At 51.8% G+C, this 22143-nt stretch overlaps 1 protein-coding gene across 1 annotated transcript; it reads right to left on the bottom strand.

Annotated features, from left to right (window-relative positions):
- Positions 1–1132: 1132 nt before the first annotated feature.
- TTC34 (tetratricopeptide repeat domain 34) lies at positions 1133–20308 on the bottom strand. Its single transcript, XM_006885928.1, has 7 exons — positions 20223–20308; positions 18329–18554; positions 16968–17172; positions 15619–15785; positions 10655–10925; positions 6182–6396; positions 1133–1660 (listed from the first exon to the last, which is right to left on the bottom strand). Exons 1-7 carry the CDS (start codon positions 20306–20308, stop codon positions 1133–1135), a joined length of 1698 nt encoding a protein of 565 aa, XP_006885990.1.
- Positions 20309–22143: the final 1835 nt, after the last annotated feature.

Here is a 22143-nt window from a genome sequence, read left to right as displayed (position 1 = left end):
CTGGGGACAGGTGGATGGGAGAGGTCCACGTCAGCCTGGGGACAGGTGGATGGGAGAGGTCATTAGCCTGGGGACAGGTGTTGGGAGAAGCCCACGTCAGCCTGGGGACAGGTGTTGGGAGAGATCCACTCTAGCCTGGGGACAGGTGGTTGGGAGAGGTCCACGTAAGCCTGGGGACAGGTGGATGGGAGAGGTCATTAGCCTGGGGACAGGTGTTGGGAGAAGCCCACTTTAGCCTGGGGACTACCCTATGGGATAGCAGATGAGGGGACAGCAACGGCACAAGAGAAATAAGAAGGCCCAACGCTGCTCCTCTGGGGGGTGAGGCTGCCTGTTCTAGCAAGCAGGGATGGGATGGGAGGGGAAGTGGGTGACGATCCTAACCTTTGGTGATGGTCCTGTGAGCACTTGTAAACATGCCTGTGGTGATAGTATTTTTCCTTATTTTGCTTGATGTATGTACATATGGGCGGGAGTGTTTGCTGTGTGTGTAGCAATTATCTGTGTTCTTCTCTCATCCTAGCACTTTCTCATCAAACATTTTCAGCACTGACGGTTAGCACTTCGCCTCGTGAGCAGGCGGAAGGGTGGTTGTGAACACTGTAGGTGGGAGTGTGACTTTGGTTCAGTCCCTGGATTACACGTGGGTGCTAACAAGTGGCAGACTGACTGTGAGTCTGAGGTGTCACTTGGCGGGTGGATCCTCAGCGGTCGGGTCAAACACTAGCTCAGCTGCTGAGTGGAGCGGTTCCGTGGATGGGGGTGGCCTTCGGTCAAATGTGTTACCCTCCGCATCGTGTAGGGGGGCTTCATCCAATCAGCTGAAGGCCTGACGAGCAAAATAGGAGTTTTCTTGGAAAGTATTCGGAATCCAGACTATAAACAGGCATCTTGTCAGAGCTCCTAGGATCCTGGGACGGCAGGACCGTGGACCCGGGGCTTTGGACTTCTCAGGCCCCACGGTAAAGTGAGTCAATTTCCTTATAAGGAACCTCTTTCTTGTTTAACTATCTTCCTGATTCTATTTCACCTGAAATAGAAAGGTGGGAGACTCACGTTGATGATGCACATCATTCAGGGACTGGTCATCTGATGACAATGTCGGAGTGGCCTCTGACTGGTTGGGGAGAGGTCAGTGGAGTCTGCAGCCAGAAGATGCCTCCCTGCGGACCCTCCCCTTGAGCCTCTTGAGGCCACCGTGCTCGGGGTCCACAAGCAGGCCGCTCTGGGCCGCAGTCCAGGCCTCCGCGTGGCGCCGGGCTTCCAGGCAGCGCTGCCCGTGGTGCTGGAACACCCGTGCGGTGGGGGCCTGGCCTGGCCGTGCGCGCAGGCTGCTCAGAGCCGGGGCGGGGGCCAGTTCCAGAGCCCGGGCAAAGGCCCCAGCCGCCCCAGCTTCGTCTCCCAGGCTTAGCAGCAACCGGCCACGGCAGCAGAAGTCCTCTGCCAGTGTTGGGGGGTCGACAGCCCCAGCATGTTTCTGGAGGATGAAGTCCAGGTCCTCGAGGGCGCGTCTAAACTCACGCAGCACAGCCAGGCAGGCGGCCCGTGCTCGCCGATGCTGGGCGCTGCCCTCATCCGCCAGGACGGCCAGAGAGCAGAAGTCCAATGCCTGCGCTGGGAGCCCCACATCCAGGAGGGTGCTGGCTTCCTGGGCTGCAGCCTGCCAGGAACAAGCACAGGGCAGGTCAATCCCTCACCCACCTGCATCCCCCAATCTGCTCAAATCCTGTGCAAAGGGCCAGTGGGCCTCCTCTGGTGGTGGCGGTGGGACCCTCCCTCCCAAAGCCTGCCCACCCTGGAAGTTCTCAAGTTGTAAGGCCTGTTTCCATGGCTTCGTCCTCTCGTGATGTCCTATCTATCCTGTGATTCGACCTCCTCCATCCACCACTGCTCCCTCTCCTTAGGAACTTCAGGACAAGGCCCTGGTCTCCCTTGCCAACACTCTCTCTGCCTCCTTCCTTTTCTGGGATGGGACTGAAGTTTACAATTAAAACACGCCCAAACCTCTCACCTCCTCCTTTCTCTAGTGTCACAGTCAGCTGGGAATGGAATCATCCCAAATCAAGCCCTTATGGGGCTTCTCTTGAGGCGAGGCCTCAAGAACCCACCATGGCTCCCACTGTCTGAAGAATAAAGCACAGACAAGAACCTTTTTTATTGCCCTTCTCTTTTATTTCAGCCAGGGTCCACTCAGCACTCCCTGCTTCAAACACCTCCCTGCAACATCCTAAGTCCTCGCTCATACTCTCTAAGGTGCGGGGGAGGAGAGGGGGAGACGCCAGAGACACCAGGCCTGGGCCTGGATGCTGCTCCTCCTCCCTTGTGACCCTAACCTGGTGACTAATTCGCTGTGCTACCTCACCTGTGAAATGGAGCTTGTGAATGTCTGCCTCAGGGTTCACGGCCAAGTTCATGTGGAGTCAGACAACGTGTGGGATTCAGGCATCAGAAAGCAAATGGACCCAACTTTGCCTTCCACTCTTTTCGCCCCTCGCTGGTCTGCACCTCCCAGATATTCACAGATGTAGCCCCCACATCCTGAGCCCCCGTCCCCGCGCCCCCTGCCTCACCCCTTTCCCAGGGCTGGGGCAGGCTTGGACTCTTCCTTATGGACTCGTCATTGTTCATGGAGGATCTGGAATGCTATCTTTTCACCTTGTAATTGGGTTGGGGACTGTCCCTCTCTCCACCCTCGTAACACAAAAATAAAAACCGGCCTCTTTGGGAATAGCTTGGTTAACGGCGTCCTCGATTTGCCAGGAGGCTGAGACATTTAGTGACGCAGCCAGCCCCTTCTTGGTTCCTTTGACTCAGCCAGGGTTCCATGGATTGGGGCTTGGCGGTGGCCACTCAGACCTGAGGTCCCTCAGCTTCAAACAGGAGCTGTCACTGCAGCCAGTGCTGGGGGGGCGGGGACACTTCCGGCTTACTTCCTAGTTTCCCCACGTTGCTAGGCAACATCCTGCATCTCTTGGCTCCCAGACTTGAGCAGTGTCCCTCCTCCTAGCTCAGAGTCACCCCCAATCCCAGCTCCTTCTCCCTCAAGCTTAGAGCTCCCCATCCACACCCTTTACCCCTTTGTTTGGGTTCAGTGACTCCATTCCAGCCCCCTCTTCTGTGGTAGGAGAATCTCATCCACCTCTCTCGCTGAGGCTCCGCCCAATTCCTAGCCCTTCCTGACCTCTGGGTCCTGCTAACAGTGACTCCTGCCTTTGTCCTGAGATGTGAGACTGGCAGCCTTGTGGGCGTGTTTTTATTTTTTCTTCTGTTCTAACAGGCGCCTAAGCTCATATACCCTCCTCACATCCTGAAGGGCCTTATCAATACGAATCTTCTCTGATAAGAAGTGACCCTGCAGTAGCTGGTGCCAATCAATTTTCCAGAGCATGTACAAGAACACCGACTCTCCAACAAAGTAAAATGACCTACACTGAGCAAACCAACTGCCCTAGGAAGGGTCTGAACCAGGGCAACAGCTATAGTGCACACACACATTGTCCTGTAATAAGTGCTCTCCCTTCACCCAAAAGCCTCGGCAGCAGATTCCACCTTGAAGGACTAGCTGCAGCATTTAATTATCATAACCCTACCTACTGGATGCATCAGAAAAATCTGTTTTGGAGGGAATGCAGCTGGAGTGCTCCTCTTCAGAGGCCAGGGTGATGCGGGTTCACCTCACATACTCTGGACATGTTGCTTGGAGGGGCTATTCCTTGGAGAGGGACTTGATGCTGGGAAGGGTGGAGGGTCAGTGAAGGAGAGGAAGACCCTCATCCAGGTGGACTGACACGGTGACTACTGCAACGGGCTCTAATGTGTCAGGAAGTGTGAGGACGGCACAGGTCAGGGCAGGGTTCAGATCTGTTGTTTACACGGTCGCTATGAGTTGTGCTTAACTCGACAGCACCTAACACTCCTTTGGAACCAATTACTTGGCATTATCTTTATCAATATACATGAAGCCACTTAATTTCCCCCTTTTAAAAATTTTTATTTTATTATTTTTGTCACTTGTTATGCATCAGAGAGTTGGACAATGACCAAGGAGGATAGAAGGAGAATTGATGCCTTTGAGCTGTGGTGCTGGAGAAGAGTATTGAGAGTACCAAGGACTGCTAGGAAAGCAAACAGATTTGTCCTGGAAAGGGTTAAACCGGGTGGCTCCTTGGGGGCAAGGATTCTGAGGCTCCGTCTAACATACTTTAGACATGTTGTGAGGAGAGACCGGTTCTTGGAGAAGGACATCATGCTTGGGAGGGTGGAGGGACGGCGCAGGAGAGGAAGGCCCTCTATGAGGTGGATTGATTCAGTGACTGGGATGATCGGGATGGGAATGTCAGAGACAGTGCGATTGGCACAGGACAGAGCAGAGTTTAGGGCTGTTGTACAAAGGGTCGCTATGAGTCGCAAGCGACTCAACGGCACATAACAACAACAACAACATTATTTTTGTCTGTCTACCGTCAAATCAGATCTGAGCGGTACAGGAGAAGATGATCTGTGCCGCCTTCTCCCGAAGAGCATCTGGTGGATTTGAACCACGCACCTCTGGAATTGCAGTACAGCTTCCTTTCACTAGGCCACCAGAGCTCCCTATAATTCTCTTTTTGACCTCACAATTCTCTTTTGCTTTGGAAGCTATGGTATGTACAGCCTCCTGCCTCTCCATGTCTCCCTTCAAGCAGCTTTTAACAAATATCTTGCTTGTAGGGCAAGTTCTAATCTCCCACTTGGTCGTTCTTGCTAGTGTAAGAAAAGTTCCCACCCCTTTGCCAGACTGAGAGCCTTCTTGGGCACCAGCTCCCTCTGGTTCCGGTGGCAGCGCTTTCCTCCTCCTGTGTTTTCCATCCCTAACACGTGTTCTTTTCATGCTTCCTGTATCATTTAATATTCTGCCCAAAGCATCCTTAAGTATTGCAACTCGAGGCTTGGATTTGTTCTTTAGTTCCTTCAGCTTAAGAAATGCTGGACCCTTTGATTTTCTGACTCAATATCTTTGCATATTTCATTATACTTTGTCTTCCCATACTGCTCTTTGAAACCTTCTATTCAGCTCCTTAACTTCTTGATTTCTTCCCTTTGCTTTTCTTTCCCTTCCCTTTTTTCCCCTCGGCACTCTAGTGAAATATTCAGAGTCTCTTCTGACATCCACCTTGGTCTTTCCTTCCTCCTCTTTGTAATGACCTCCTGCATTCTTCATGGAGGATACTATTAATATCCTCCCACAGCTCACCTGATCTTCGCTCATTAGTGTTTAAGGCCTCAAACCTGTTCCTAGGATGGTTTTGAAATTCAGGTGGGATAGACTCAAGGTCAAATTTAGCAAGGTCACAGTTAGCAAACTGTGGCTGACTCTGAGGAGAATGGGAATTCCAGAACACTTGATCATGCTTATGTGAAACCTATACTTGGACCTGGAGGCAGTCATCAGAACAGAGCAAGAGAACACTGCATGGTTCAAAACTGGGAAAGGTGTACACCAGGGATGTGTTCTATCTTCATACCTTTTCAATTTATATTCAGAACAGATTATCTGGGAGGCTGGGCTCTACAAGGGGAAATGTGGCATTAGGATTGGAGGAAGGCTCATCAACAATCTGCATTATGCAGATGACACAACCCTGCTTGCCGAAACTGAGGAGGAACATCAAAGAACGGTATGAGGCCTAAAATTAAGGCCCAATGTTAGGTGTGTAAAATCCCAAGGACTTCCTGTGCCCTTACCACAAATCCCCTTCCCTCTGTGCCCTGCAGACAGGGTCCCCTGGTTAAGCCACCCTCCTTATCATGGCCTAATGCACTTCCTCCTCATGCCTGAGAATTCGGCTCAGCCATGGCGACTTACGGAAATACTGAAGCAAGTCACTCACACCCTCACGTGGGCACCAGGGGACACCGCACACTCTTGGTTACTATAAACCTGACCTCCACAGGCCCTGGTCGCTCACCCTGTGTGCACCTCATGCATCCCTGCAGGGCACACAGTGTCCTTCTCTGCCAGGCTATGAATACACGTGACTAATACACTGATCCTGTCTCTCCAGGGGGTGCAGGGGCCTGCCACCCCACAGTGCCAGAGGAGGACTTGCCCCCTCAGCAGCTGAGTCAGGAGGAGGCTATGTGAACATGCCTGGTGACCCAAATGGGGCTGGGGCTCCATGGGGCGCTGCCTGCTACCTACCTGGGCGAGGCTCTGCCGCTCAGAGGCTTCCAGAAGATGCAGCAGGAAGCCAAGATCCCTGGAGTCCTTCCCCACCAGGCCCTGCAAGTCCTGCACCGCGGTCAGCAGGTCTCCCTTCTTGACTCGGAGCAAGCCCAGCCGGCCTTGGGCCGCCGCTGACAGTGGAGTGGAGCTCAGGGCCTTTTGCAGATGGGCGTCAGCATCTTCATAGCTGCCTGCCGGGAGTTTGAAAGGACAGTCAACAGTGTCTGTGTCTGGGCCAGGATCCCAGAGAGGTGAGAAGCCTGATAACTGGAAGCCTGAAGTCCAAGTCCACCCAAGATGCCTCAGAAGAACAATCTGGTGGCTTGGGGGCCAGGCCTGAGAGGCAAAAGCTGAAGAGAGGCACCCCAGACAAGAGCTGGACCTAGACCCAGCACCTACACGGGCACCATTTCTCTAAGGCCCTGGGTGCCTGACCCAGGAGGCACTGCTCTGACGTGCTCACTGTGGTCACCATGAGGTGGGGTGCCTGGAGGAGGGCTGGGCCTCCTAGAACAAAGCCTCACAGGAGGGGCCCACTCCACAGGGTCAGAGGTCATCAGGGACGAGGATAGGCCTTAGGAGACTCCCCTGCTTGAAAATACAACACAATTCATTACTAAGGGCTCTGAGTTGGGTCCAAACTCGTTGCCACTGGGTCGATTCCTGCTCCTGAACGGCGTTGTGAGGACAGAGGAGCGCGGCTCCACAGGGTTCACTAGGCTGTCAGTCTCTGTGGACGCAGACTGCCACGCCACACCTGTCTCCCCTGAACTGATGGCTTGGTTTGAACCTCCAGCCTTCTGGTTATACCTGAGGACTAAACCACAGTGTTACCAGGACTCTCACTTCACCTACTTGGTAAAATAGGCTTAATTCCAAAATCTATACTCTGTTTCAACAACTAGGGATTAGAAAATTTAGCATAATAAACATGGAGAATTAGTTACACATCTACTAAACCATCATGTGGAGATGTTGCAATTATGTTAATAATGTATTGGCAGACAGCCCATCAAGAGAGGGTATTTTTTAAAAAAATGTATCTCTACTTATCAAATACTTGGAATATTCAGCTTTGTCATTATTTTATGGAGATATCCAATAACAAATTTCTCTTAATAAAAAAAAAACAAACCCAAAACAAAATCTATACTCGTGACACTTCTGAAGTCATCTGGAGACTCAAATGACTTCACTTGCAGAGTGTTGAGAACCACCCACTCATTCCCAGTTGATGTTGAATAAGGCTGATGGTATTTGCAATTCAGAGCTGGAAGTCCCTGGAGGTGCAAATGATGATTACCAAGCCTGGATGCTGGCATGGCTCGTATTTCATAGTAACACTACCACGATCTTCAGTATAATGTAACTATTCTACGTGTTGCAAATTCTAACCTCTCTGATCTTACTTGTACCCACAATCAATACACTTGGTATCATCAGGAGATGTATTGCACTAGGAAAGTCTGCAGTCAGGGACCTCTCTAAATTATAGAGGAGTAATGATGCCAGTTTGAGGACTAAGCTGTGTCTGATTCAGGCCACAGTCTTTTTAATCACTTACTATACATTTGAGAACTAGATAATGATTTAGGGTGATAGAAGAAGAATTGATGCCTTTGAACTGTGGTGTTGGAGAAGGGCACTGAACGGCCAAAAAATCAAACAGATGTGTCTTGGACAAAGTGCAGCCAGAGTGCTCTCTGGAGGCAAAGATGAAAAAGCCTCATCTCACATTATTATGGACTAGGAGAGGCTATTCCCTGGAGAGGAACATCATGCTTGGAAAGTTGGAAGGAAAGCAAAGGAGAGGAAGACCCTCAGCCAGGTGGACTGACTCAGCTGTAGTGTGTCAGGGAACGTGAGGACGGCACAGGATAGGACAGGGTTCACGTCTGCTGTTCACAGGGTCACTATGAGTCGTACTCGGTTCGATGGCATGTAACACCAGCAATGTGATCTTTATAAGGTAGGACAACAAGGAGATCTGTAAAGATATGATTGGTCTTAACAGATTTAAGGGAGGTCTCTTCAAGCGTCCTTCACGATACCTCCCTTTGGATTCTCTGGCAAGGCTAGAGGGCTTATTTTGGTCAGATCTGGCTTTGCTTGTTTTAGGGTTTTGGTGGCCTCGTGGTAAGGAGCTGCACTGCCAAAGGCATGTGGTACCAATCTACCAGCTGCTCTGAGGGAGAAAGATGGGCAATCTCCTTCTGTGCGATTTACAGCCTCTGAAAACCCAGTTATGAGTTGGTTCAACCTTGATGGCACACAACCACCACCACCACCACCACCACCGCCGCCACCTCTGGTTGTCCGGCTCGTGGTCCCCAGGCTTAAACCATGGCCTGCCGTACTTGCTAACTTTGGGCTCATCTATCTCCAGAGTCAATAGTTGTCTGCACCCCTGCTTCCCACAATGACCTGTGACAGTGTCAGTCTTTGAAGCCAGGAGCCCCCAGAGTCAGCAGTCTGAGACCTTGTCTGAATGCTGATGACTGGACACTGTCTCTCCAGATGACCCTCAGGTCCAGGAGATATTTCTACAAGGCTCATGGAAAAAACACCTGAGTACGTTCCCTTGAAAGAAATCTCTCTATCTTCTCAACCCCACTGCTGTGGGATCAGTACTGACTCACTGACTCATAGCTGACCCTCCAGCAGGTTTGCAGAGGCAGTAAGTCACACAGGAGGAGACTGCCCATCTTTCTCCCACAGAGCAGCTGGTGGATTCAAACTGTGTGCCTTTATGTTGGCAGCACAATCCCTTACCACTAGACCACCAGACCACCAGAGCTCCCTATCTCTGTCTCTACACATATGTAGTTGTTATGTGCCATGGAGTCACCTATGACTCAAAGTAACCCCAGGTACAACAGCTCTGAAGCCTGCCTGTTCTGATGCAGTCTCACTGACTCTGACACACCTCCTCCCATTGCCCCAGTTACTCTATCAATCCATCTCGTCCGGGTCTTCCTCTCCTGCCCTGTCCCTCCACCCTTCTGAGAATGATATCCTTCTCCAAGGACTGGTCCCTCCTGGCCAAGTCCCCAAAGTATGTGAGACAGAGATTCAAACTCTTAGCCTCCAAGGAGAAACTTGGTTTCACTCTCTCCAAGACAGACAAACCTATTTGTTTTCTTGGCAGTCCATGATGACATCAATTCTTCTTTTGTCATCCTTAGTCATTGTCCAGCTCTCTGATGGATAGCAAGTAATTGTGAAGACTGTGGCCTGGATCAGGCACACCTTAGTCTCTAAGTTTATATATATGAGCTCTGGTGGTCTAGTGGCAGGAAGCTGTGCTGTAATTGAGAACGAGGCCACCAGCTGCTCCACGGGAAAACAGGCAATCTCCTCTCACGTGATTAACTGCCTCTGAAAACCTGCCAGAGGGTCAGCTATGGGTTGGTTCTAACTCAATGATACACAACAACAACTATATGTATATGTATATGTGTGTATATATATGCATATATGTATATGTGTGTTTATATACACATATATGTGTGTGTGTGTGTATGTATATACACATATATACTAAGGTGTGCCTAATCCAAGCCAGGCTCTTCACCATTCCTTGCTATGTATCAGAGAGCTGGTCAATGACTAAGGATGACAGAAGAAGAATCAATGCCTTTGAGTTGTGGTGCTGGAGAAGAATCTTGAACTGGACTTGAACATGGGCTGCCAAGAAAACAATCTGTCTTGGAGAGGGTGAGACCAAGTTTCTCCTTGCAGGTTAGGATTTGGAAGCTCCATTTCACATATTTTGGGCGCGTAGCCAGGAGAGATCGGTCCTTGGAAAAGGACATCATACTCGGAAGGGTGGAGGGACAGCGGCACAGGAGAGGAAGACCCTGGATGAGATGGACTAACACAGTAACTGGGGCAATGGGGTTAGGTGTGTTGGAATCAATGAGACTGTCTCAGGAACGGGTAGGCTTCAGAGTCATCGAGTTGCTCTGGGTTTCTGGTGACTTGACAGCACATAACAACAAAAACTATAAGTATTTACACACGTATACTTATATATCTATCTACACACATACATGGATACAAACCTCATTGCTGTTGCTTCTCCAGAGAACCTGGCCTAAGACAATTGCTCACAGAAAAGCTGGAGACTCAAACCCACCCAGAGTACCCTAGAAGAAAGGCCTGGTGATCTACTGAAATCTCCATGGAGGACGGACGGCTCTACTCTGACAAACACAGGGTCAACTGAGACAGAATTAACAAGAAAACAACTGGCAGTACCATGCAAAACAAGAATTGACAGCATTTCCCACATTACTAGGCAAAATAGTGTTTTCCAGACAGATCTAAGACACCCCTTCCTAGAACAGCACCAGCATCCCATGGACACTCAACCAATACTGTTACATAAATAGAGGAATCCACAGAGCCCGGGGTAAAGCCGTGTTTCTGTCCTGAGCTGACACTTACCTATGGCCATGTGAACATCTGTGAGGAGGATGTGCCAGTCTGGCTGCTGGGCATCCAGTTTGATCAGTGTCTGCCCAGTAGCCAGGAGGCCCTGGGTGTCCTCGTCACTGAGGGGCACCTCGGTGTCCAACCGTTGGCTCAAGAGATCCCGGCAGCGGGTGTAGAGGCCCTGGGTGATGAGGGACTGGGCTTCTGGCTTCAATGAGCGGATTTCAGGGACCACAGCGCCTGTGTCCAGCTTCAGAGCAGAGATGATGTCATCCACGGCCTCCTGTAAGGGAAGGGGAATGAGACTGGAGACAGCACAAAGAATTGGGGGCCTGGCACCAACCATCTGGCTTTCCCCCTGCACTCTCGGGTCTCCTGTCTACTCCTTGGAGTCCTAGAGGACCATGTTACTGGCTGCCTGACACTTCTTCCTCATAGCCACTCCGCCCTCCCCCTGCTGCTGGTCTGGGAATTTGAGGGAACCCAGCTCATTGGTCTATAACCTCTTCTGTGGTTGCACCTCACATTCAGACCTTCCCAATTCCAACCTCACTCAGCTACAGTCTGTCTGGATAGCATGTTCCTTCTACTTTGCAGCAGGATCCCCCCCCCCCCCCGACCCCATCTCTGTCCAATACAGGTTCCTCCTGGAGGGGCATCTTGTCTACCTTGCAAGTGTGCTCAGAAGTTCCCCAGGTACGTGTTGTCAAGTACTGCTCCCTGGGTCTGGGGCACTGGGGCTGGGCAGAGGGGGAAGAGAGCACACTTCCTGTCTCCTAACACACATGGTGCAGTCATGGTGAGGATGCACGACCCATCAGGAGGTGAAGGAGTTGAGGCGGAACACGGGGAAGCTGGTGACAAGGGCATTAGGGATCCTCAATGGGAGACAGGAGTATGGAGAAGAGGAGGGATCATGTCGGTGGAGACTTTAGTATTGTGGACAAGGTAGACTTGAGCTGGCAGCTGGAGGGCAGCGAGGATCTGGACAGGAGTGACAAACCATAGAGGATGGAGTTACAAATGTGGGAAGAAGAGGAAATTTCCAGAGATATGGAAGCTTAGATGATCATGCCAGAGGGTAGCCCTCTTTGAGAAGAGCTTTAGTGATTAAGGTAAGTGGTTTCCATCTGACCATCTTTCTCTGCGTGTGAGCCTTTGTTCCTCCATTCATAAAATTCATAAGAGCTCAATTCAGAGGAAAGAAAGATCCTTCCCCTTCCCTATATTTAAATATGTTCTTAATTTCTCCCAGCAGATACTTTTCTCCTGGTGTCAATTATCTTCAATACCATGAATTTCCTTTGGTATTTATCTTAGTGCAGGTCTAATTGCTCACTTTTCATGCATCTAAGAATGGGTTTTAATTTTGTGATCACTTGTGAAAGATTTTCAAGGTGATACAGAATTTCAGGTTTGTGTCCCGTTTTTTTTCTCTTCACACTCACTCATTGCTGTAGTCAGTTTTGACTTACAGCTCACCTTCCATTGGGTGGCTGAGGCTGTAAATCTCGTGAGAGAGATAGTCCTTCCTTCTCCTGTGGATCTGCTGGGAGATCTGAACTGCCAGGGAGGCCCTGCCTTTGGGTTGGTAGCACAACTCCCCAGGGGAATATGGTTCCATCGCCTCAGGACCTCCACTGGTTCGATGACATATCAGTGATCATCCATGCTGTTGCTTTATTATACATAATGTATCTCCTTTCTTACCCTCCTTCCCTCAGCTCCCAGGCTGTTTGTAAGCCACTCTCTATCTTTTGTTTTCATCAGTGTGACCAAGATGCTTTTAGGTGTGATTTTTTATGTGTTTATTATTTTTACATTTGCTGAGTTTCATGCGAAGTTTTCTGCATCGATCTATGTACTTCTATCTTGTAATATCCTCTATGCATTTAGAACGAGCCATCCTCATGATCTTTGCTCTGCTTAAGCTCATTCTTGCAGTCACCATGTTAATTAATCCATTTGAGAGTTATTGAAAGAGAAGGTTTTTAGAACAGCTGCTTTTAAAGTCCTAGTCTGCTGTGCATCTCAGTAGTCTCAGGGTCTGTTTCTATTGAGCCTTTATTTATTTTCTTTGTCACATTTCCCTGGTTCTCTGTGTATCTATCTAGCTTTGATTTTGTGTTGGACTTTGTGGATAATACCCACTTCCTAAACAACATACCTCTGTAAACTCTATGAACTTTGATAAATGTCGATAGTTATAGAAAGGCTTCAGGCCTTTTGTTCATAGGGTCACGATGAGTCGTGCTTGACTTGGAGGCAATCAACAACAACAACCAATTTTCCTTTAAAGGGATGTTAGGTTTTGTTCTGGTTGTTGTTGTTAGTTGTTGTCAAGTTGATCATGACCCATAGTGACCCTAAGAATAACAGATCTGAACCTTGCCCTATCTTGTGCCATCTTTATCAACTCTGATATACTCAAGTACATTGATACAGTCACTGTATCAACCCATCTCATCGAGAGTCTTCCTCTCTTTCGCTGACCTTCCATGTTTCCAAGCATATTTTCTCCAAGGTCTGGCCTCTCTTAAGAACATGCCCACAGTATGTAAGATGAAGTTTCACCATCCTTGCTTCCAATATGCACTCTGGTGTCACTTTCTTCAAGACATATTTGGCAATTCTCATAGCAGTCCATGGGATATTCAGTCCTCTTTGCCAATATCACAAGTCAAAGGCATTGATTCTTCAACTGTCATCTTAAGGTGTTGTCCAATTTCCAGATGCATAGTAAGCAATTCAAAAGACCATGGCCTGGATCAGGCACACTTAGTCTTCAAACTGTAACACTGCTCTTTAGTACTCTGGAGAGGTCCTTGACAGCAGGTTTTCCCAATGAGATACAGCTTTTGATTTCTTGACTACTGGTACCAAGGGTGTTGATTGTGGATCCAAATAAGATGAAGTAATTGGCAACTTCAACATTTTCTCCATCTGTCATGATGTCATGCTATGCATCAGAAAGCTGGATAATGACTAGGGACGACAGAAGAATTGATGCCTTTGAACAGTGGTGCTGGAGAAGAGTACTGAATATACCATGAACTGCCAAGAGAACAAATAGGTTCATCCCAGAGAGGGTTAAACCAGGTTGCTCCTTGGAAGCAAGAATTCTGAAGCCCCAACTGACATACTTTGGACATGCTGCAAGGAGGGATCAGTCCTTGGAGAAGGACGTCATGCTTGGGAGGGTGGAGGGACAAGGCAGGAGGGATCCTCAATGAGATGGACTGACTCAGTGACTGGAGTAATGGGGAGTAGGTGTGTTGGAAACGATAAGGTTGGCTCAGGATAGAGCAGGGTTTAGAGCTGTTGAACGTACGGTCTGACTCAATGACACATCATCATGATGTCTATTGGTCCAGTGGTGAGAATTCTGGTCCACATGATGATGAGATGTAATCCATATTGAAGACTATAGCCTTTGATCTTCTGCAGCAAGTGTTTGAAGTCCTCTTCACTTTCAGCAAGCAAGACGGTGTCATCTGCATAACTCAGGTTGCTGATGTCTTCCTCTGATCCAGACACCATATTCTAGATGCCCCTCCACTGTACAAAGTCCTCCTCTCCACCTCCCCTATCCTGCAAATCTCAGTCACTGTAGCAGCTGGACTGCCCATCTTTGCTTTCTCCTTGGTCAGCCACGTCACTCTCTTAAGGTAAGAATGCAAATTCTGACAGATGCACAATCAGGGTCATCATGGGACTCACCTCAGGTGTTGTCCCTTCTCCTGAGTCATGCCTATTGGCTTATGCTTGAACCAGTTGCTGCATGTATTCTATCAAGTTTTATCCATTTATATTAAGTTCAGAGCACCAGTATCAGCTACTCTTTCATAAAACCAGGGCAGAATGTTCATTCAGATGCTGTTCAAGTCCAGCAGACAAGGTTCTACTGGAGAGGACCTCTGGGAGTCCAGATCTTGGCCAGTGAAAGGGCAGTCCTCTCTGGACCACTCTACACTGGTATGAGTTCTACCTACAGGCAGTGCTGGCCAAGGGTGAGCAGAAGTGGCTGGCTACTTTGGCAGGGAAAAAGTAAATTGTGCCTTGGCCCATGGGAGTTTCAGCTGCCATGACTTGGGCCTGCATCATAGACTAAGCATTTGACAGTAGGCCTCTCTCCACCATACCCAGATGGGATCAGAGACCAGACCTGGCAAAGTCCTCACGGAAAAGACCTTGTGGTTAGGATGCCCTGCCCCATGGCCAATGAGGGGGTCATGGATAGACTGCTCTGTCCTGATGTGCTCTTCTGCCTGTGGACATGGAGGGTACCTGACCAGGCTGTCCTGTCTGTTAGAGTTGTTAGGTGTCATCAAGTCAACTACGGTTCACAGTGACCTGATGAACAACAGATCTGCACCTTGTCCTGTCTTGTGCCATCCTCATGATCTCTGACATCCTCAAGCCCACTGGGGTGTTCACGGTGCCAATCTATCTCATTGAGGGTCTTCCTCTCCTTTGCTGAACCTCTACCTTTCCCAGCATGGTGTCTCTAACTCAAGTACTAGGGGGCTGCAGATATGCCATCCTCTCCTGTAACTGGCAGGCCATCCTAGATGGGTCGCACTGCTCCACAGATACTGGGCCACCCTGATACAACGGCCTGGAGCATACAGTGACATGTGCCCCTGGGGGTCCAGGGAGCTTTGGTCTTCCTTCTGCCCCTCTTTCCTCAGCTTGTAACGTGGCTGCTTATAGCTGAGGTTTGGGGGACCACACTACCCCCTGCTCCTTCTATCCGATGCTGCACTGGACTCAAAGGCTGCAGAGGTTAGCAGATGAGTTGCTCTGAACCCGCAGAATTGGGATGAGGCTGGGGTTCTGATGAGACAGCTCCTGACTGCCTCCTTGGCCCTCTCTCTACTTCTGGGGTGAGGATGAGGGAACTCCCTGGTCCTCCCATGTCTCCACTTGCATCCTCCCACTCCTGCCCAGCCCAGAATGAGGGTGGGTGCCAGTACCTTCTGCTGACCCAGGGCCAGGTGCACCAGTGCCCGCCCGCATAGCGCCGGCACGTTCCCCGGCTCACCCCGGAGCACGGCGTTGAAGTCGAACATGGCTGTCTTCTTCTGGCCCAGGAAGCCATAGCAGCGGGCACGGGCAAGCAGGGACTCGCTAGCCTGCCCTCCTGGAGGGGAGAGCATGGTGTTGGTGTTCAGGGGATGGACACATGGGTTTGTCCTTGTCCAGGATTAACTGTGCTTCCTCCATGCCACGCTGGGTGGGGTAGCCTGAGGGGGACAGCCCACACTGGGGACTCACAGACCACCAACCTCAAGACACACAGAAGGGACAGCAGGGGTGACCTGGGTCACTGGTTACAGGGCAAGGAGAATTCCAGCAGATGGCAGCAGAGAGGGCTTCCAGAAGAGGGGGCTGGGAGTGGCATCTAAGGCCAAGAGATCCGGGAGGAGGCCAGGGCCTCTGAGCAGGGGTGACTTGGAGGCAAAGTCAGCAGGGAGGAGTTCTGGGGAGGATTTCTGGGCACAGCAGGGTCCTTCCCAAAGAGGAGGCCCCTGTGGCCCTTCCTGGGGGCCAGAAGAAGGCCTGGATGTCTTGTGTACACTTTCCCCTTGACTCCCATAATCCTGGGACTCAGTCAGGCTGGCTGGAACCTGGCTCCATCCCACTAAGCTAGTGCTGGGCCAATTTAGCCAATTCCTGGCAGAAAGGGCGGGCTGGGTGGGGCATCCCAGAGCATCTGAGGCAGGCAATACGGTCACCTGCTCTTCTAACACCCCCCTGTCCCAGCCTCAGCAGGATCCTTGTCCCAGGAAGGCCTCGAATTCAGAGATGTTAGTGACCCATCTGGTCTCGACATGCAGATCATCAGAAGGCAGTCCTCAGGAGCCCCATCCACACTCAGTGGTTCTAACATTCAGATGTCAAGTTCTCCTTGTCTTTGGACTCCACCGGACAGGTCACAAGGCCCTGCAGGCAAGTCCGAGGCTCATTGCTGGACACGGCGAGTGTGCTTGGCTTTGTGCAGCCACAAGGGGCAGTGCCACCGGTGTCACACCTTCCTCAGGTCTCCATGGGCAGCTCCACCCTGTCCATCATGAGGGGGTGCTCACCACACAGGACACACAAACTGTGACTCAGGCGTACCCCAATCACAGCACACACTCCTGTGCCACCCTTGGCATCTTGGTCCATTCAGGATTCTGTGTTGGACGTTAGCCCATCAGGTGACAGGCAAGGGAGACCCTGTTGTCTTGGACGCTTGTGATCCCTGGACCTCAGCACAGCAGAGTCCCCCACCCCGACCCGGCCCACACTGAGAGCCAGTCCCTCCTAGGCTCTGTCCTACCTGCAGCGAAGATGGCCAGAGAGAGGTAAGCGATGGCCTCCCTGGCCTGCGCCCCACCGTCGTCCCCGCCTGGCCGTGTCCTCAGGATGGCCAGGGCCCGCGTGTGGCAGTGGCTCTGAAGCAGCTGCCGGTCCTCGTCGCAGAAGACGTCCAGGGTGGACTGGAGGCAGGCTGTGTCCCCGGACCGGACCACCTTCTTCACCAGCTGCAGGGTGGGGCAGTCTCTGCCATTTCCCTCCCCCTCCCTGGGTCTCCACCCCCAAGATTTCCTCCAGGTCCAGCCCTACCCAGGGCTCCTGTTCCAGCTCATCTCTGCTTTCAGGGCCCCAGGAGCCTCTCTATCCACACTGGACATTAGATGGGTCTTGCAGCCTGGGGCTATTTAGGGGGTACCCTTCATCCCACAGGGGATATTGACTGCACAGTAAATAGAGACATGGGTGGGACGGCTGCCCGAGTGAGGAGGGGGCCTGTACGAGCGAGGGCCTCTTGGGATCCCCACGTCTCCTCCTCTTTACAAGGCCGGCTCGAGATGGCCAAATCAGACAATGTCAGGAAAGGGGGCTCTCAAGCTAGAAAATAGCAAGGGTTGGGGGGGGGTATTTCAGAAGCAGCTGAGCACAATCCCAGGATAACGGGCCCCCAGTGACACCTACCATAGCTTCTGTGCAGCTCAGCCATGAGGACCCAGGGCTGCCCCAGTATGTTCAGTCTCTTCTCTCTCCAGGGCTGCCCCAGCAGGTGGTCACGGATAAAGCTAGGCCAGAGGTCAAGGACAGCCCTGACAGGCTCCAAAGCCCTAGCCAGAGCTCAAAGTCCAAGGTTCAAAGGGGAAACTTCCAGAAGACTGGAGTGAGGCTGATGTTCTGTCTGTCACAGGAGCAGATCTTAGAGGGAGGCAGGCAGCTGGGGAAGTGCCATGCCCACGTAAACAGGACTTACTGACAAGCTCACTTTCCCTGGGACACTTGGAGTGGAGCTTTATCTACAATGGACTCTCTTTTGGTCCTTTTTCTTCACAGTCAGGGTAAAATAGAGGATATTTACTTGGAAGACAGGTTTGGTAATTTATTTTTGAAAAATCAGCCATTAAAACCCCTTATGTGCACAGGTCTGCTGACACATATAGGGTTGCCATGAGTGAGGGGGTTTTGTGTGTGTGCGTTTAATCTGTGAAGACATATCAAATTCTGGAAAACCTGCTTCAGCTAATTCCCACAGTATCTTAGCAAGGCCAGAGCAGAGATGAAGAGACTGAAGTCAGAGAGGTGGCACAGCTGGCAATGACAGAGCTGGGGATGAAACAAGGCTTATCCGACACTAAGGTCAGACCATGGGCACCGAGTGCGGGGCCTCCTTACCTGGTTGGCATCATAGAAGAAGCCTCTCCTGAGCTGTAGCAAAGCCAGCCGTGCCAGCACTGGGGCCGCCTGGGGCCTCCGGGACAAGGCCACCAGCAGGGCCTTGTGGGCGTCATCCAGGCGGCCCAGGCGGTACAGGGCATCAGCCGCTAGGAGGCGTGAGTCTTCATCCTCTGTGTCCAGTTCCATCAGCAGCACCGCCAGTTGGTACACACCCTGGGCATCCCTGCACCACAGACAGAGAGACTCACTAGGGAAGGGCCGGCCCCTGCCTCACACTCCTTCCATCTGCGTAGGTGATCACAGGTAAATCCTGGTCTCTGGCACCCGGCTGGAGTCACTCCCTTTCAGCTACCCTTGGCCTCAGCCTCTCACTCCATCTTCCCACCTCCCCTAGGCCATGCCTTTTCACAGACGGTGGGACTGAGGCGAGTCTATGGTCAGTAGCAGTGCTGACCCTGACGAGCCCGATTCATTTTCCTTTCCTGAAAAACAGGTAACCATTGTGGCTCGGGGACAGGACTGCACACAGGATTGCATTTGAAATGTCCCTGGCACCCATGTTAGGAGAAGTCAATCAACTTCCACTGTGAAAAAGAGCCAGACCCTCAAATCACTAATTCCCAGAAAGAATAAATAGACCTGGCCCCAAAACACGTGAAACACGTTTCACCTGGAGAGAAATCAAATCAATGCCAATTAAGCAATAGAGAGACATGGGGTGTCTGTGTGTGTGTGTGAGAGAGAGACACATCAGATTTGCTGTCCATAAGGACCCCTGGACAGCATTTTTTTTTTTCTTCAACATGCTGTTACTCACTGCTGCACCATGGGGGCCCGGAACTCAGCCCTCCCTGTGAACTGACCACTAAAGAAGTGAACTTGAGGCCCAAGCCTCCTGGCTACATTAGTAACAGGACACATATCACAAACTCCCATCGAGGCCAAGGACCGGGACTGTAACCTGTTAGGTCTTAGAATCTACCTTCCCGATCAGATGCCTGAGGATCAGGTGTGGCAGCCGCCCTGCTCCCCTCCCCACCTCTGAGCACAGGCTGTTCTCATTTTTTTTAAATTTTATACTGGTTTATACTGGTTTGTATATACTGTTTTCCACACCAGATCTTTGTGCCTCCCTCCACCCATCAAATTGTACATCCTTATGATTATCACCCACCCCATACTCAGCCCTCTGCCCTCCCCATTATATCCTCATATTCGTTCTACAATAATGGTCTTATACAATATTTCTCATTCTGGGACTGGGTCACTCAGCATAATGCTCTCCAGTCCCTCCCAAGTCAGGTGGTAATTTATAAAATCATTGCTCCTGCGTGCTATGTGATATTTCATCGTGTGGATGTGCACAGCGCTTTTAACTTTGCCACAACACACCCAGCCACCTCCCCTGTGTTGGGGGGTGGGGTGGGGGTCATGGCTAAAACAGGCCCCGGGCTCACCCTCAAGTAGGCAACACCCAAGGCAGTCAAGTCAGCTCTGCCAACTCTTAGCAACCCCACAGAACCGGGTAGAACTTCCCCAAAGGTTTCCAAGACTGTAGATTTTATTGACGGACACATCTTTCTTCCATAGATTTGAATCGCCAAGCTGACTAGTGGTTCGAATCCACCAACAGTACCAGCAGAGAAAGATGGGCAATCTCCCGCGTGGTTTACAGCCTCGCAAACCCATCGAGGGTCAGCTATGAGTCAGACTGGACTCCATGGCTGTTAGTTGAGTTCTTTTTTATCAAGCACAATGTCCTGCTCCAGAAACTAGTCCCTCCTCACCTCAGTTTACGCATGTGTGAAGGAAAAACACTACCCATTCTCCTTACGTAAGAAGACCAACGTGAAGCAGGGGCCCACAATGCGCCAGGGAATGGAACTCTCACCCTTCCTGCACCTCGTGGCTGCCCGTCTCTGAGGCCTTCCTCCTGCGGGCCTGCGCGCCGGCAGACCCCGGCCTCCGCTGCAGCATCCGGCGGCCCTCCTCGCGCAGCACGGTCAGCAGCAGCCCTCGCTGGTTCCAGGGCACGTAGGCCTTGGCGGCCAGCAGCGCCTCCTCCGGCCGCAGCTGGCAGGCGGTGACATAGTCCAGAGCGCCCAGGAAGGTGCTGCCGTCCAAAACGCGCAGCAGCCCACGGCCGCACAGCGCGCGCACGCAGCCGCCAGGGTGCGGTGCTCCCTGCTCCACCACCGCCTGGAAGTCCTCCCGGGCGCGCTGCGTGTCGCCGGCGTGCAGAGCGCAGAAGCCGCGTAGCGCCAGCAAGGGCGCGCGGGTTCCAGCGCGAGGACCAAGACGGTCGCCCTGACGGTCGATCGGCCGCAGGAGGCGCTCGCACAGCGTCCACGCACCCGTCGCGTTCCCTGCCAGTAGCAGGCACTCGGCCAAGCGCATACCCAGCCCTGGCCGCGCCCCAGACGGCGCCACGCGCAGCAGGAAGCGCAGCGCGCGGCTTACCGGGGCCAGCAGCTCGCGTCCGGTGTCTCCGCGTAGCTCGGGGCGGCTGCGCACAGCCTCGCGGAAGCGAGCGAAGCCCAGGTCGGCGGCCTCCTGCACCTGGGCCCGGACGCGCTCGCGGTCCTCCGCTGAAAGCAGCTCCTGGAAGTGGCTCCGCGCCGCCGCCGGGCTCCTGCGGAAAGCCTCCTGCAGGTCCCGCAGCACGTCCTGGGCCCCACTGTCCAGGAAGAAGGCTGCGGCCGCGCGGGTGACCAGCAGGGCGGCCAGGTGCTCACCTGGCGAGAGAAACAGGCGTGGGGCCCGCATGTTGGGCTGGTTCCCCTTCATTCCCATCCTTTAATGGTTTCAAGGCACTACATTAGGCTCATCACATCTGATAGACTCCCAGCAGCCCAGGATACACACATCTCTGGGGCAGAGCCAGCAGGAGGCCTCGCTGCCCATTAGAAACAGAGCATTAGAACGGGGGCCCACAGTTCTCTTGGCGTGGGCGCCTCGACAGCCTCATCTCAAGGTCAGCCAGGTAGAAATTTAGTCACACACCTCTGTCTTCCTGACATTAATGTAGATTTTTAATGGTCTTTTTTGTTTTTTTTTTTGTTGTGTACCATGGAATCGGGATGGGTGTGTCGGAGGCAGTGCGGTTGGCGCAGGATAGAGCAGGGTTTAGGGCTGTTGTGCATAGGGTCGCTATGAGTTGGAAACGACTCGACGGCACATAACAACAACAACAACAACAATGGAATCAGATCCGACTGGTACAGGAGGAAATTGCCCCTCCTTCTCCAACAGAGAATCTGGTGGATTTGAACTGCATGCTTTCGGGATTGAAGCAGAGCTTCTTGCCACTAGGCCACCAGAGATCTAATGTAGGACCCCCCCCCCTTTTTTTTTTAGACTGCGTTCCTGTTCATCGCTGCCCTGGCCCCTGACTGCCTCCCTACCGGAGCCGTTTGCTCCTTGGATGACTTTGTCTTGCCTCCTCTGGACTGTGTCAGGACCCAGGTTTCCATGTTAGAAAGAAAGACCTCTTTTCAGGCCCAGGGAAGAAAGAAAGGATGGATCTGTGCTGTGAACCAAGTCATGGGCATTTAAATCCAGCCTCAGTTTCCTTTTCTGCATGGTATTGGAGAGTACAGGGGTCTGCCCTCACACAGAGATGTGGGGATCGAATGGGTTAACTGAACGGTGCCTGCATCAGAGCCTGCTGTGCAGACTGTCAGGCTTGGCATCAGAAAGCGTCACCCTTCAGCAGCATCTCGCTAGCTTGCTGAGCACTCTAAGACACGGATACTTCTGATTGTCTTTCTGGCTGAAGAAGAAAGTTTGACTGCTCCATCCCGACAAGGGTG

Source organism: Elephantulus edwardii, unplaced genomic scaffold (assembly GCF_000299155.1).
Source record: "Elephantulus edwardii isolate Elephantulus edwardi_28Jun2011 unplaced genomic scaffold, EleEdw1.0 scaffold00045, whole genome shotgun sequence".
Lineage (NCBI taxonomy): Eukaryota > Metazoa > Chordata > Mammalia > Macroscelidea > Macroscelididae > Elephantulus > Elephantulus edwardii.
Note: the sequence above shows the minus strand (reverse complement) of the source record. Positions and strands in the feature narration are given on the sequence as shown.

Coding starts and splice junctions, on each gene's coding strand:
- TTC34 (XM_006885928.1), bottom strand. CDS start 20,308: ATGCTGCAGCGGAGGCCGGGGTCTGCCGGCGCGCAGGCCCGCAGGAGG. Junction 17,173..18,328: donor TCTTCTATGATGCCAACCAG/GTAAGGAGGCCC, acceptor CCCACCCTGCAG/CTGGTGAAGAAGGTGGTCCG. Junction 1,661..6,181: donor AGCGGCAGAGCCTCGCCCAG/GTAGGTAGCAGG, acceptor TGTTCCTGGCAG/GCTGCAGCCCAGGAAGCCAG.